The sequence below is a fragment of the Lithohypha guttulata genome (assembly GCF_036872675.1).
Source record: "Lithohypha guttulata strain CCFEE 5908 chromosome Unknown scaffold_7, whole genome shotgun sequence".
In the NCBI taxonomy this organism is placed as follows: Eukaryota; Fungi; Ascomycota; class Eurotiomycetes; order Chaetothyriales; family Trichomeriaceae; genus Lithohypha; species Lithohypha guttulata.
The window spans coordinates 175,297-188,878 of record NW_027042756.1 but is presented as its reverse complement, the minus strand read 5'-3'; the positions used below and the strand labels follow the sequence as shown (position 1 = coordinate 188,878).

At 48.5% G+C, this 13,582-nt stretch overlaps 3 protein-coding genes across 3 annotated transcripts; all 3 read left to right on the top strand.

Annotated features, from left to right (window-relative positions):
- Positions 1-24: 24 nt before the first annotated feature.
- Positions 25-1,368, top strand: LTR64_007910 (uncharacterized protein; the record flags this gene model as incomplete). The annotated part of the gene is made up of 1 exon (XM_064902226.1): positions 25-1,368. The coding sequence occupies one exon, from the start codon at positions 25-27 to the stop codon at positions 1,366-1,368; it is 1,344 nt and encodes a 447-aa protein (XP_064751200.1).
- Positions 1,369-8,957: 7,589 nt separating this feature from the next.
- Positions 8,958-11,429, top strand: LTR64_007909 (uncharacterized protein; the record flags this gene model as incomplete). Its single annotated transcript, XM_064902225.1, has 3 exons — positions 8,958-9,770; positions 9,828-11,233; positions 11,282-11,429. The coding sequence occupies 3 exons, from the start codon at positions 8,958-8,960 to the stop codon at positions 11,427-11,429; spliced, it is 2,367 nt and encodes a 788-aa protein (XP_064751199.1).
- Positions 11,430-12,611: 1,182 nt separating this feature from the next.
- Positions 12,612-13,232, top strand: LTR64_007908 (uncharacterized protein; the record flags this gene model as incomplete). The annotated part of the gene is made up of 2 exons (XM_064902224.1): positions 12,612-12,631; positions 12,698-13,232. 2 exons carry the CDS (start codon positions 12,612-12,614, stop codon positions 13,230-13,232), a joined length of 555 nt encoding a protein of 184 aa, XP_064751198.1.
- Between the last annotated feature and the right edge of the window lie 350 nt (positions 13,233-13,582).

Sequence of the window (13,582 nt, the reverse complement as noted above, 5' to 3'; positions counted from 1 at the left end):
TTGCATGAATTTCAACGGTCAAACATGTCTACACCAACGTATACGGAAGAGCTCTCCGTCGCGCTCAAAGCCGTGCGGCTAGCCTCTCTCCTCACCAAATCTCACCTCCTGACATATCTTTCCAAGCAATCCGTTGTCAGCGAGGAAACAAAGTCCGATGCCAGCGAAGTTACAGTCGCTGACTTCGCGGCTCAAGCCGTGATCATCGCCGCCATTCATGCTGCCTTCCCAGATGACAACTTCATCGCTGAAGAGAGCGGCGAGATGTTACGTGAAGACCAGGGCTTGAGTGAAAGGGTTTGGGATCTGGTAGAGAAGGCGATGGAGATTGCGGCGAGGACCGATGAAGGTGACGGTGCGGCCGTGGATGAGTTGAGGCGTGGGGATGTGACGATGAGCTTACCGGGGAGTCCGGCGGACATGGTTGATATTATTGATAAAGGGCAGAAGGGCGGGCAGGCTGAGAGGAGTAGAAGTGGGAGGACATGGATTTTGGATCCGATTGACGGGACGAAGACGTATATTCGTGGCCATCAGTATGCCGTGTGTCTATGCCTAGTTGACGAGGGCGAGCAGAAAGTGGCGGTCTTGGGCTGTCCGAATTTGGATCTCCAGCGTATGAATCTGGCGGAAGAGGATGTCAAGGATGGAACGATTGTGATTGGTGAAACTGTCGTTGACCCTGCACCGGATGGTGGCTGGATTTTGAGCGCGGTGAAGGGAGAAGGAACCCATATCAGTGCTGTGAGGACATATGAGACGAGGCTATCAATACAGGACTTTCTATCGCACAAGGAAGTCATGGAAGAGGACTTAGAAGAGCAAGCACATCGCGTCATGAGCAATATGTCACAAACGTCGGAGAATGGCAGCACATTACTCAACCTCAACTTTACGGACTCCAGCGCCTCGCCTCACATCAGCAAAGACATACACGAACGCATCTTCAGACACTTCGCACATCCTCCTCAACCAGAGTCTCACTCGGAGGCAGCACCATTCCAAGATATCTGGTCCATGCAGATGAAATACGTCCTACTGGCATTGCGGGCTGCAGATGCCATGATCAGAACACCTCCAACGTCGAGCTACCATGCTGCAGTGTGGGATCATGCCGGAGGACAACTACTTCTTACTGAAAGCGGGGGCGTGCTGACCGATGCGAATGGAAAGTCATTTGTAATTAACGGGCAGACAAGAAGGCTGGAGCATAATTGGGGAGTGTGCGGCGTCAGAGGTGGAGACATAGTAGCAGATGGTGGAAGAAGATCGTCTCCCAGGGATGTGCATAAGGCCATCATGGCTAGGATTAGAATAGAAGTGAGTGCAAGACGGCAGAGGAGATCTGAAAAAGGGGAGGATGATTAAGGGAATTGGGGTTTTGGTCAAAAGTAATTGCCGCAAGTGCTGGTACTGGTCAATCGTTAAGGTCGTATTGGTATTGGCAGACGTGAATCTTGGATACATATATTGATGGTAGATGAAGTCGATTCGTTCCCAAAAGCTGTATCGTTGCTCCAGGTGTTGTACTTATCATGTACTTCTGTCCGCCGTTGTCCATGCATCTTCAGGTTCTGTAACAGGAAAATGAGCCAATGTTGGCGAGCCTGTGCTGCTATAAGCATCATCAGTCCAATGCTTGGATTCTCGCACCATACTGCTCTTTGAATCAACTACCGTGTGGTCCGATCGATTTTCGAGTTCCTTCGCGTCTTTCAAAGGGTTCTTGCTGTCGACTGGACCTGCTGTTGCGTTACTCGTACCTGTCGAATGGTTTTTGCCGATGTCAGATGTATGAAGTTTTGACCCAGTTATGGCTCGTGAAATGCGCTTGCTTTGATTCCTCGATGTCTCCACACAGTAGGAAATTAGTGGCCTCAATGAAGGAGCACTAGCTGCCAAGATCGCGGTATAGAGTTCTAATAATGTGTACAACCAATTGTCCCAGACGACCCATGTATAGTCGTATGTGGTGTTGAGCACCCGATAACCATAGATAGTCCTTAGAATGCCGAAAACAACAACCAGGAATCCAGCTGAGAAGATGAAGTACCTATAGTAGCGTCAGTAATCAGATCATTCATCGATCGTCAATGTCTTACAATGCTATCTTATCCTTCTTGCATCGTTGTATTGTGGCAATCAGACAAATCGGCACTAACGTTGCGTAGAGGTCGATGCCAGTGCTCACAGCTGAGGAAAGGGGTAGTGAGATGTTCTCACTGAGACATTGGAAGTTATGAGTCGACGCCCATGCAGGGTTGAGAGCGTTCCAGTAGGCATTAAGTGGGATACAGACGACAAACAGGAAGACAGTGAATCCAATCATGTACAGTACATTCATCGCCAAACCAATGTACGTTGCCCGTAGAAAGTTGTTGGCAAATCCAATGCTGAGCCTCCTGTAAAACAGTAACACACTGATTCTGATCGAGGAACTGGCGAAGATATACACAAGTTCGCACCACCAGACGCTGCGTCGATGCGGAATCCAGGTATTAGGTGGCACATCCCACACGTGACGGCCACTGTAATAGACCTTGTTGCCAATTACGACTAGAATGGTCAACGCCACAGTCAATAAGTAGGCCAGAATGGCGAGTCCGTCGTCCAGCCCGAATGCTCTTGTTATCCTCAGTCTAGTATATGTTCGGATGGAAATGATAATGGCACCAAGAATGGTGAGAAGGATTGACACCACAAAGAGTGCTGGACCTCGTGTCTCAGGGTCGATGTAATTCGGTTGGGGCCACGTTGCCATGATAGACGGTGGCACTGACTTTCGTCAACCACTGGACGTGAGTTGTAGAGAGCTCAACATACCTGCAACAGACATTCTGAGGAAGACACTGGCCAGCTAGCAGGTGTACGTTGCAGCCGCAGCATGTGTCGTATCTGGTTGAGCGGCAGGAAAGCGAGGAGTCAGCAGCTGAAGGCATATTTGACGACATGCACAGGCAGTACATCTTTGAGTGTAGACTAGACTCGTATCCTTCTGGTTTCAATGGATCGCATATTTTTCTGTTACAGGCCTGTCTGGTTACCACAAGTAGGAAGTTATGGGGAAATGCAGTGACTGCGAGGATGCAGGACTTGGGAGCCGCTAATGCGGCCCAACCACTACCGCCATCACGCCCCGTGAAACCGACAAGGACAAGCTTGCATTTTTCGATACGCGAAGTCGTCATTCGTGCTGTAGGTTATCGCAAAGTTCCGAGAGGCCTATTCCTGTTCCTGTTTTCTTTTCTCTTCGTTTTTCACAGATAACCATTGGATGGTTTTACTCGCAGACGCGATATCGAGCTTTGACCAGAGACGAGTTGATACAATGAGAAGGAGTCTAAGGTGTTGATAATTGGAATGCTAGCCTACGTGATGCAAAAGTGAGCAAATGCATAGAAACAGCTTCAGGTCACTCGAGTACCTTCGTTGGTCAAGCTATTAGCTGAGAGCAAAGCCGAAGTCGACAAACCCCACCATCTTGTCGTATGCGCGAAAAAAGATGATGCCTGATCGATGTCGCCTGGGGAATATGTGTCACCTCCAGGCCGAGGTACCAGAGACATCCATGTAGTATATTAACCACCATTCCCTGCTGATTGTTAAAAGGATGCTGGGCAGATTTCTGTGACAAAACAAAGAATTCGTCGCCGAGAGCACTGTGAACGTTTATGGATGCGTCCCGTAGAGCCTTCACATTTAGCACGAAGAATGCGCCCAGTCAGTGGCTGTGAATTTGGTCAATTGGCTGTCAGGCTATCTCCTCGAGTCTGTAGAAGGGCCCTTTCGTCGGAACCAAGGTCTTGGTTGATTGACTGCGCATCACCAAACACAAGAGGTTTCAGTTGTCGTAGTCATTTCAACGGTTGTTGCGAAATGAGTCGCTACACGATGACAGGTTAGTTGACGTCGACAGTCGGTAGCAGACTGAATGTTCACGCCGCAAAGTCTAGTAGTGAGGCAAATTCAAATCAGGAATAAGTCCCGTGTAAAGCATCATCGCCTGAATGGGATGGCCATGGACAACCGGTACCCCTTTCAGGAATGAGTGATGGCATCGTGCGCAGAAGCGGTGCCTTGCTGTAATCGCCTCGATCGATTAGTGCTATGTGCCAGTAGTAATCTTCGTCAAACTCGACTGGAGAAACGACGCTTTCGGCAGCGCAAGACAGTGGACAAGTTTTATCTGAACCTTTTCGTCAGTCCTTTCCATTGTTCGATACGACCTCACTCTATCAAAATACAAGACGTCCATTGAAACTCACCGAAGCTGGAATCAACTTCGTACGCGCCAGACCTGAATAACTTAACGACTGTTTCCTGGATCATCCCATCATTTGCTGCGTGCCAAGTGTAAACGTGAGCGCAAATTTTTGACTTGAATTAATATGAGTAAGGATACGATGATTGACAGGGTTGAAGGTGATGACCTATTCATGCGCATGGTCACGACCGCCACTAGTTAAAAGGTAGTGGCATTGAAGGTATGGTCGAGGGCTGTTGTTGTGTTCAAGTACTCGTTGGTAGCTATCGTCATGGAGTAAAGACCGAACTAGTGAATAAAATTGCATACGAACATGCTCGGTAAGTATGACCAATGCACACCAATGGTTCAAGGCGGAAATGAACGTGTGAAATCATCACTGCTCTTGGGAATACTTCACCGTCTTGTGATTCATTGGTAGATGGCAGAAAATGCTCAACCAGTGAAACCCTGACAAACTACTGATTTTTAACTCCTGTATGGACGAAGTTGGTCTGCAGTTACTTGATTGAGCAGGTATCTTGCCCAGTTGAGACAATCCGAAGTGAAATGATGAATCAACTGGCGGTGAATTAAGCTTGAAAGTGATGCGAAATAATGATTGTGCGTTGTAGCAATATTGTAGACCGCTTCAATGACCTAGCTGCGACAGTTGCCAGCACAATAACTGTATTGATGCCCGATATGCAAGGCTGCTTGCTAGCAGTCAAACAGAGCACGTGACTGACGTCAGAGTTGCACTTGCCAAAGCTGAATCCGTTGTTTTTGTTTCGTCCACTCCGTCAGCTTTCGCTCAAATTATACTTAAACTTGACTTAAGAAGCACAAAGCACTGGCAGTGTGAGTGAATCGCTGAGAGGTCAGTTCACGGCATGACTACATCTGCGTCTCTGCGATCGTTATTAGATCCGTCCAATTTCCCTCAGGTGTTGGAATCGGAAGACCAACGTGTTCATGTTGAGTTGCAATATGACCCTCTTGACATTCCTTTCGCGTCACGTTTCATTAGATCGCCTACAGCAGGTGCGAATGTCCTCTTTCTAGGAACTACAAGAAACAACTTCGACAACAGACCTGTCTCGCATCTTGCTTACCAAGCTTATCCCAAACTTGCCCTGAACACACTCTTAAAGATAGCTACAGAAGTCCAAGCAAAACACTTTCTGGAAAAGGTGATAATCGTACATCGCTTGGGTGAAGTACCGATCGAAGAAGAGAGCATTATTGTTGGCATCAGCTCAGGCCATCGAGGAGAAGGGTGGAAGGGCGCAGAAGAAATGCTCGAACGTGTTAAAGAAAGAGCGGAGATCTGGAAGCAAGAGTGGTTCGCTGACAACCAAGCAGAAAATGGTCAAGTCGAGGCTGTATGGAAAGCCAACAGAGATACAGACCAGCATGGACGTTCGATTCCTACATGAGCCTATTTGAAAGACTCGAGTTCACCAGCGACACACAAAACAGACATTATCCTTGTTTGTCAGGTTTTGACAAGATAGACATAGTGAGAAGCATAAAACCTTAGCTGAGAAACGTCTCGCAAGGTCATAGCAGCCTCTCAGATACTGGATATAGAAGTTCGGTACTCCTCTTGGGTTGTCCTGCAGTTTGAAGCCGTCCTCTAGCACCAATGGTTCGTCCAACGAACAACACTTCGGCGTTCGGTGGATGGCTCAACATCATGTGGAGTCTTGTTGGTAACTCGAGCATTATCGTCGCGGAATTCATATTGCGTACTAGCCGCCATCCTACAGGTTATCGTGCATGGTTTTCCCTTGGTGGACATTGTCGTTTGGTGATACTGCTCGTGCGAGGTGCTCGTGCGACATGGTGGAAGTTTGACAACTAACAATCAATGCTAAAGGTTGACGATTCCTGCGTACAAAACTTTGTCATCTGGTGATGCCGAATGAATTCACTTTCTCTCCGTCTACCACATGGTTCTGGTCGCCAGACTCAGCCTGACGCCAGAGATATTCCTAAGATTAGTATCACCGGTTGGCGAATTTGAAGTCAGTTGCCGTTGTAGTGGCTATGTGAGTAGCTGCGAAGACAAATTTAGCGACCACGGTCAACGGCCACTAATCTCGCCGGTGGTTCGACAGGGCTTCCCTGTTTGGAAGTTTCGGCTACCATGTGGTATGGTGGCAGTTTCAACAATAGGCCAACCTAATCTACTATACCGATATTCAACGCCTCACGTGGCACATCATGATATGGTACTGCTGTTTGTCAAGCCAAGAAGGTTTCGATTCGTGATAACGAGCTCGACATTTCAGTGGACCACAAAATGCAACGTGCCAGCCTGCTGGAGCATGAAGATTGCACAGTAATGCGCCGAACGAAGCTAGCCAAAACCTGCAGCGAACTAATGATTCTTGTAAGACGTCCGCAAACTGCAGCAATACTCTGTGTGATTACTGATCTAACTTGGAAGACTTATGTGGACTCCTCAGGCCAAGGTGTGACAAGTGTTTGCAACGTTTGACGTCCACGCTTGTCTTAGCCGGAAGTCCTGCACATCATGGCGAGACTATCACATTCAAAGCGATCAATGTCGCGATATATTGAGAATAGCCTGGGAATAAAATCGGCAACGGTATGCCGGCCGAACTCCAATGTGGGCGACGTTTCTTGACAACTTGTGTGCTTTCTCACTCCTCAAATGCATTGTTCCTCGACGTATTCCTCACGGAAGCACTTGCATGGAAGTGTGATCATATCCATCCGTGATGCTTTTTCCGTAAGGGAAAGGCAATTGCAATTCCGAGCATACTAAAGCAGGATCGTTTCGTGTGCGTCATGAAAATCAAACGCAATAAATCTAGGAATGTAAAACGCTTCAGTGAGGTGTGCAGAATCCTCATCTATGAGCAGTGCTCGGGTATTCAAACACCAAAAATCCGCCTGATAATGTACACCTGCAATCCACCATGAAGCCTGGGTCGCAAGTGTTTTGCTGCACATCGTAAATATTGTGCGTTAGCTTGCATAACAATTACGGATGCCCTGAAACTAGCGACGTGTCACCGCAAGAAAGCATCATCACCTCATGATGCTTGAAAACAAGCTTCGAAACTTGGTTGTTGCATATCATCAGTACACATAAAGCGAAACCGTGAGCGAGCAAGCACAAAGACGCGTCCAGAAACTACATATACATGTATATGTTGCTCGATGACAAATGAAAATTGTTGAGGAGAACCTGGCAGGATGTGTAGCCAAGAGCGCAATCTCATCTTGTCAGTGGCATGCGGTTTGTTACGAGCATCATCATCGCCGCTGATGCAAACAACCCGACTAATCTCTACAAGCCCGCGAGTTTAAGCTTGTAGGGTGACACTGATCAAAGGCGAGACGTCACGTTTTTGGAAGTGGTTCCAAAGTCCGCTATCATGTCCAGATACACTCTGATTTGTTCCTTTGTGGTTGAAGCGTTTACGGACAAAATACAAGAAAGCAAGATTTTCATTGGTCAGCCGCAAACCTGGCACTGAGTCCGGGGGCTTAAACCTTGGCGGACAACAGGAGTTGTGCTCGAAACTAACCGAATCCGGCTCTGAGTAACGACGGCGCAAGCTACGGAACCCAAAATAGAAGCATGTCGATCACAAACGGTGGCCTGAAGCTCTCTTGTACACGGCCTAATCCGATCTTCCTTGACCTCCTATCTGATGGTTTCTGTCCACAGCTGCGATATACTTTCAGAGTCTCACGACACTGATTAGTGCTGTTACCGATTCTTTTTTTGCAGGCAGTTCTTTTGATGAGCTTCAAGCAAGCTCTTTGTTGTGGTACCAGTAGTGCGCTCTGATTAGTTTGTGGTGAACCTGGACTTGCTGCACCTTGTCATGCTCAACAAAGCAGTGGTCACAAAGCTGACAAGTAGGAAGCTCAAACGACCGAATTCCGCTCGAGGCCTAGCTTTACTTCTAACACTGGTACCTCACCGTTGCATGCTTTCTGTTTATTTAACGAAAGAATGGGCCTTACGCCATGCCAGCTCGCCTCTGAAGTCTGCTCAAATTGCTTGTCCTCTCAGCTCCGCTCGTCGTCCTTGCTTGTTGCCCCATTTTCGCGTGTTCGATCATGCTACTGTGATCTTTTTTCAGCCCTCAGGAACCCGGCCACTCCTTCGCTTCCCCCATGGCGATCTTTAGCTCGGCTCCCACTAATCTCAATATCGCTTACTCTCGCTTTCGCGCATGTATTCACTGGCTAGGTCGCAGCCCATCGCTCCACCCTTACATTAGCCCGAACCCCGATCCAGGGAGCTGTTTTTCTGAGGATTTGGCCTGTAACCTTCGGGCTCAGCCCGTCTGACTGCCCAGTCTCGTCATCCATACTTGCTCCTCTTATCCTTCTCAGCCTATCTGCTCAGTGGTCCTTGCTTCGCCATCTCACTTCTGGTACCGACTCACCCACGCCTGTCTTTCCGATCGTCCTTTATCGTGGTCTGTAACGTCCTTACCCACCAAGACATTCGCTGCTCACTCTCCATATACGATTTACCTGCACACGTTCGTTCCGATTTTCAGCACGTAGTTCGACTCTGAGACCGCGCACGGGACAGCCAAGGAGCTTTTACACCATTCTCATTGTAAAATCTTAATCAGTATCGAGAATCGGAGGAGGAGAAGGAGTAATAACATTGGACGGAGGAGCAACACGAGGCCTAGCACTACCTCTCTCCGCCATGGAGGAAGATGCGAGTAACAACAATGGTGGCCTTCGACCCCTTTCACAACCTACACTTGCGTCGAGATTCCCATCATTGAGGAGGCTGAATTCCAGCGAACCATACCGTCACAGGTCGCTGCCTCCAGGTGAACCAACATCATCTGATGGCGAGAGCGAGACGACTTTCGCAGTATTTCACGACGATGGACCAGATTATCATGTTGGACATTATGATGGAGCCGAGTCAATGGCCACAGGTCAAAGACCAGAATCGCAGACCTCCTTTGCTCCCTCATTCCGCACCAGAGACAGTCGGGTATTCAGTGATGACCACGACATCGATCGACACTCTGACCTACTGGCAAACCAAAGACTTCTAGCAGAGGGTTACATGAACAACAATGATCCATATATGGACCAACCCTCACCAGCATACAACATGTATTCACAAGAAACACTAACAAGCACCAACTACAATAATGGTTATCCTAATGAAAAATCCACTCTCGGCATGCCACTTTACGATCGCCCAGTAAGCTCGCATTCGCATCAAAGTTGGTGTACATGCGACGATGATCATGGTCATGCTCATAATGAAGGCCCTCGAGGTCCAAACTTTGACATAGAAGCGCAGAAGGAGCCTTCGACGCCTACACCATTCCTACCTGCCGAGGAAAAGAAAGGTCCTCCATCAGGCGTTAAAGGTCTCGGCGGTCCCGGTGGTCCTGGCGGTCCAGGAGGAAAAGGCCCAGGAGGACCAGGAGGCCCTCCAGGTGGTGGTCCGCCTGGCTTGCCACCTTTTCCTCCTGGATTTCCAGATGAGCTAAAGGTATGCTATATCTGACATCGCCATCATCTCCAGCAGAAGTGATTAACATGTGAACAGGTCTCCTTCGAAGGTCCCAACGATCCCCTAAATCCTAAGAACTGGCCCTCGAAGAAGAAATGGGCCGCGACTGCCTGTATTGCCAGTTTTACCTTCCTTTCACCTCTAGCTTCGTCCATGATTGCGCCTGCGCTTGATCAAATCATGGAAGATTTCGACATCACAGCACGACTCGAGGCGCAAATCACACTTTCTATCTTCGTGCTGGCTTACGCCGTCGGTCCTATGCTACTCGGTCCACTATCCGAACTCTATGGTCGTGTCATAGTTTCGCAATGCTCTAATGTCTTCTTCCTGATATTCAACACGTTGTGCGGCTTTGCTCAAAGCAAGGAACAGCTGATGGCATTCCGATTCCTGGCCGGTCTTGGTGGTTCTGCTCCCCTCGCGCTAGGTGGTGGTGTACTCGGCGATATCTTCAAACCAGAAGAGAGAGGAAAAGCCATGGGTTTGTACGCGATGGGTCCTTTGCTTGGTCCTGCCATCGGTCCACTCATAGGTGGTTGGGTTACTGAGTACTCAACCTGGCGATGGATGTTTTACGGTACATCCGTCGTCAATCTTATCATCCTGATCGTCGGCATCGTCTACTTCAAGGAAACGTATGCGCCCTACCTACTCCACAAGAAAGCAAAGGCGATCAGGAAGAAGACTGGTAATGAGGGTTTCCGAGCCCCAGGCGAAGACGACTTGAACCAACCGGTATACAAGAAGGTTGCTAAGACAATGGGTCGTGCTTTCGGTATGCTCTTCACTCAACCAATCGTACAAGTCATGGCGCTTTACATGGCTTTCTCGTATGGTATCCTCTATCTTATGCTTTCTACCTACCCAGCACTATGGAAGCAACAATACGGTCAATCTCCTGGCTTCGCTGGTTTGAACTACATTTCTCTCGGACTGGGTTTCTTTCTCGGCGCTCCTCTCTGCGGCAAAGCCAACGACACAATCTACAAGAAGCTCAAGGCGAAGGCTCCAGACGGTAAAGGTCAACCTGAATTCCGTATGCCACTTGTCATCGTGCTCTCGACATTTGTACCTATAGGCCTCCTTGTCTACGGCTGGTCTGCTCATGCGAAAACTCACTGGATCTTTCCCAATATCGGCGCTTTTATCTTCGCTGTCGGCACTATTGCTGCCTTCCAGTGCGTCACCACCTACCTTGTCGATACATTTATGCGATTTGCAGCATCTGCAGTCGCTGCCGTTACTGTTCTTCGGTCCCTGTTCGGCTTCGCGTTCCCAATCTTCGCACCAGCCATGTATGAATCTCTGGGCTACGGCTGGGGTAATACAGTCCTAGCTATCGCTGCTGTTGGTATTGGTCTACCTACACCAATTCTACTCTGGATCTACGGCAAGAAACTACGACAGCGCTCAAGTATGGCTAGAGAGGCTGCAGCTATGTAAGTACAAAACAATACCCAGTTTGAGCATCTGCTAACATTATCTAGGATGGCCAAGATGGGTGGTCCCGGAGGTCCTGGTGGCCCTGGAGGGCCAGGTAAAGGGCCAGGCGGTCCAGGAGGACCTGGAAAAGGTGGAGAGGATGTGAAAAAGGCTGCCGGACCTAAGCCCGATCGAGCACCACCTACTCAGTGAAAGCTGAAGATTATTGAGCATTTTCCTTTTGTTACGTTTTACCTCGATAAAACCCGAACCTTCTGTCATTCGAAGACGTGTGACGAAGCGGGCCGGCGTTGTTGATTATAGCACATCATGGTTATCTGGATGACTTGGACTGTGTTCTGCAACAAGGAGTCGAAGCGAATACGTTGCAGTCACGACCACCATATGACATGTCTTTAGCAACATCTTCGTCGTTGCTAGCTAGCTGTATAAAGCGACTTTCTCCTTTGTTACGAAATCCTATCTACGCAAGAAGTTGAAGAAAGTTGATCAACAGGTGGTTGGAAATCTGCTGGTGGAAGAGGCCGAGGACGACCTCGGAGATGGTTGGGCTAATAATGGTTAACAATTGTGTATGGGTAATCGTGTCGTAAGGGATCAGCGACATTGAGCCACGAGGCCAAAACGAATGAACATACACATCTTCATCACACCTTCCTTACCGTTCTCACTAAGTCGTACTTGCCAAGCTGAAGCTGTATATCCTTGCAAAGAAACCTGACATTCGAACCAAATGTCTCTTGTTCTTTGCGAGACCATCTACTGACGACGAACAAAATTAGTCTCAGTCAACCAGCCATAGACGGCGAACCAAGAACGATCCCCTCACTGACCAGACATCAAGCGGCATTTTCGCAATCGTCAAGCACAGGCCAAACTCAAGCACTATTTCAAAACCACGTGACCGAGGCACTATGAAGTCCACCTTTCGAGCCACAATCTTGTTCATCCTCGAGATATGGCGATTTGCATATATGCAACAGCAAGTGCAGTCGGAGCAAAGTCAAGGTGCAGCTGAGGAGAAGAGTATCGCTCGCCACGTCAGCAAGAGCGCACCAGTCTTGTCAAAAGGCTTTCGCGGAACTAGCGATCATTGCAAAGTACGAACCAACAAACCAAGATGAATGTTCATGCCAGACGATAGCGTTTTTAAATTGGTGCCCGACAAACAACTTAGCGAACATGCAATAGGACATCTATCGGTAATGTGCAAGGCCGGCGTGCTTACAGATACCGAATCGACTCGATTGCGAGGACATACCCTCATAAAGTGTTCTCGCAGCATAGCAGCCAGTTTGATCACACCCTCTTTTGCGTGCTCAACGGTCTTCGTCCTATCAGTGCGACTCCAGACCTATTTCACAGATAGTCAAGATGCTGAACCGGCCACTTAGGTAAATACGTTGCTCTAATAGCACTCTTCCAAGTTTCCCAGCTAACAAGTGCTAAAACTCTCACAGTGAACTCTTCCTCTGGCATCCGGGATCTCCAGTCATTCCAGCACATGATCCTCCACCATGTTACAAAGAAAAGGAAGATCGCAACCAATACCCAATTCATCCATTCGCTTTGATTATCACACCTCCAGGTCAACCAAAAGTGGTCATTACCGATGGAGCAAGCATTGGGAAGTCGTCAAATAACTCAACTGCCTTACCTTACCATGCGGCAATCTGCGAGCCTGAGCCACCAACGCAAATCACACAAAGGATCAAGGACCTCTATGCTACAGCCACAGGCACATTGCCGCCGTTCTTGGTCGAGCATCTTGTGCACTTACACGTGCTGGGTCTGAATGAAGATGAGGAAGACAGAGGAATCTTCGATCGGATACGGGAAGTATTTGAGCCAAGAGATCAGATCAGAGAAATTGAGAGTATATTGGTGGAATTGAGCTTGATTGTGGCGAGGTTAGTGAGTAGGTTAGTGAGGCATGCTCAATTTGTGAGTGGGGAAGGTGAGGAGGAGGATCGAAGCGGGTTTTCGATGGGATAGTAGAGACAAAGGGGAAAGAGAAAATGAGGGCGGAATAACAGGTTTCGGGCGCAGATACATATTGCATACACGCTCTGGATCGCTGAGGATAGGTAAGCAACCATGTACTGATACCATCGGCTGGAACGATATGATATGGCAGGTTTGCGGTGTACCAATAAGTCATGTTTAGAAAGCATGGACTTTGATGGCGTCTTTGACCCCTACATGAGCACTGTGTGGTTTCTCGACGACAATCACGCCTTGAACACCACGGTCAGAGCTAGGGCCAACAAGTCGCCGCTGCGGGACTTGCTACCATACTGTAATTGGGAAGTATTTCGTGAACGAAGAGTCCTCATGTTGTTCGG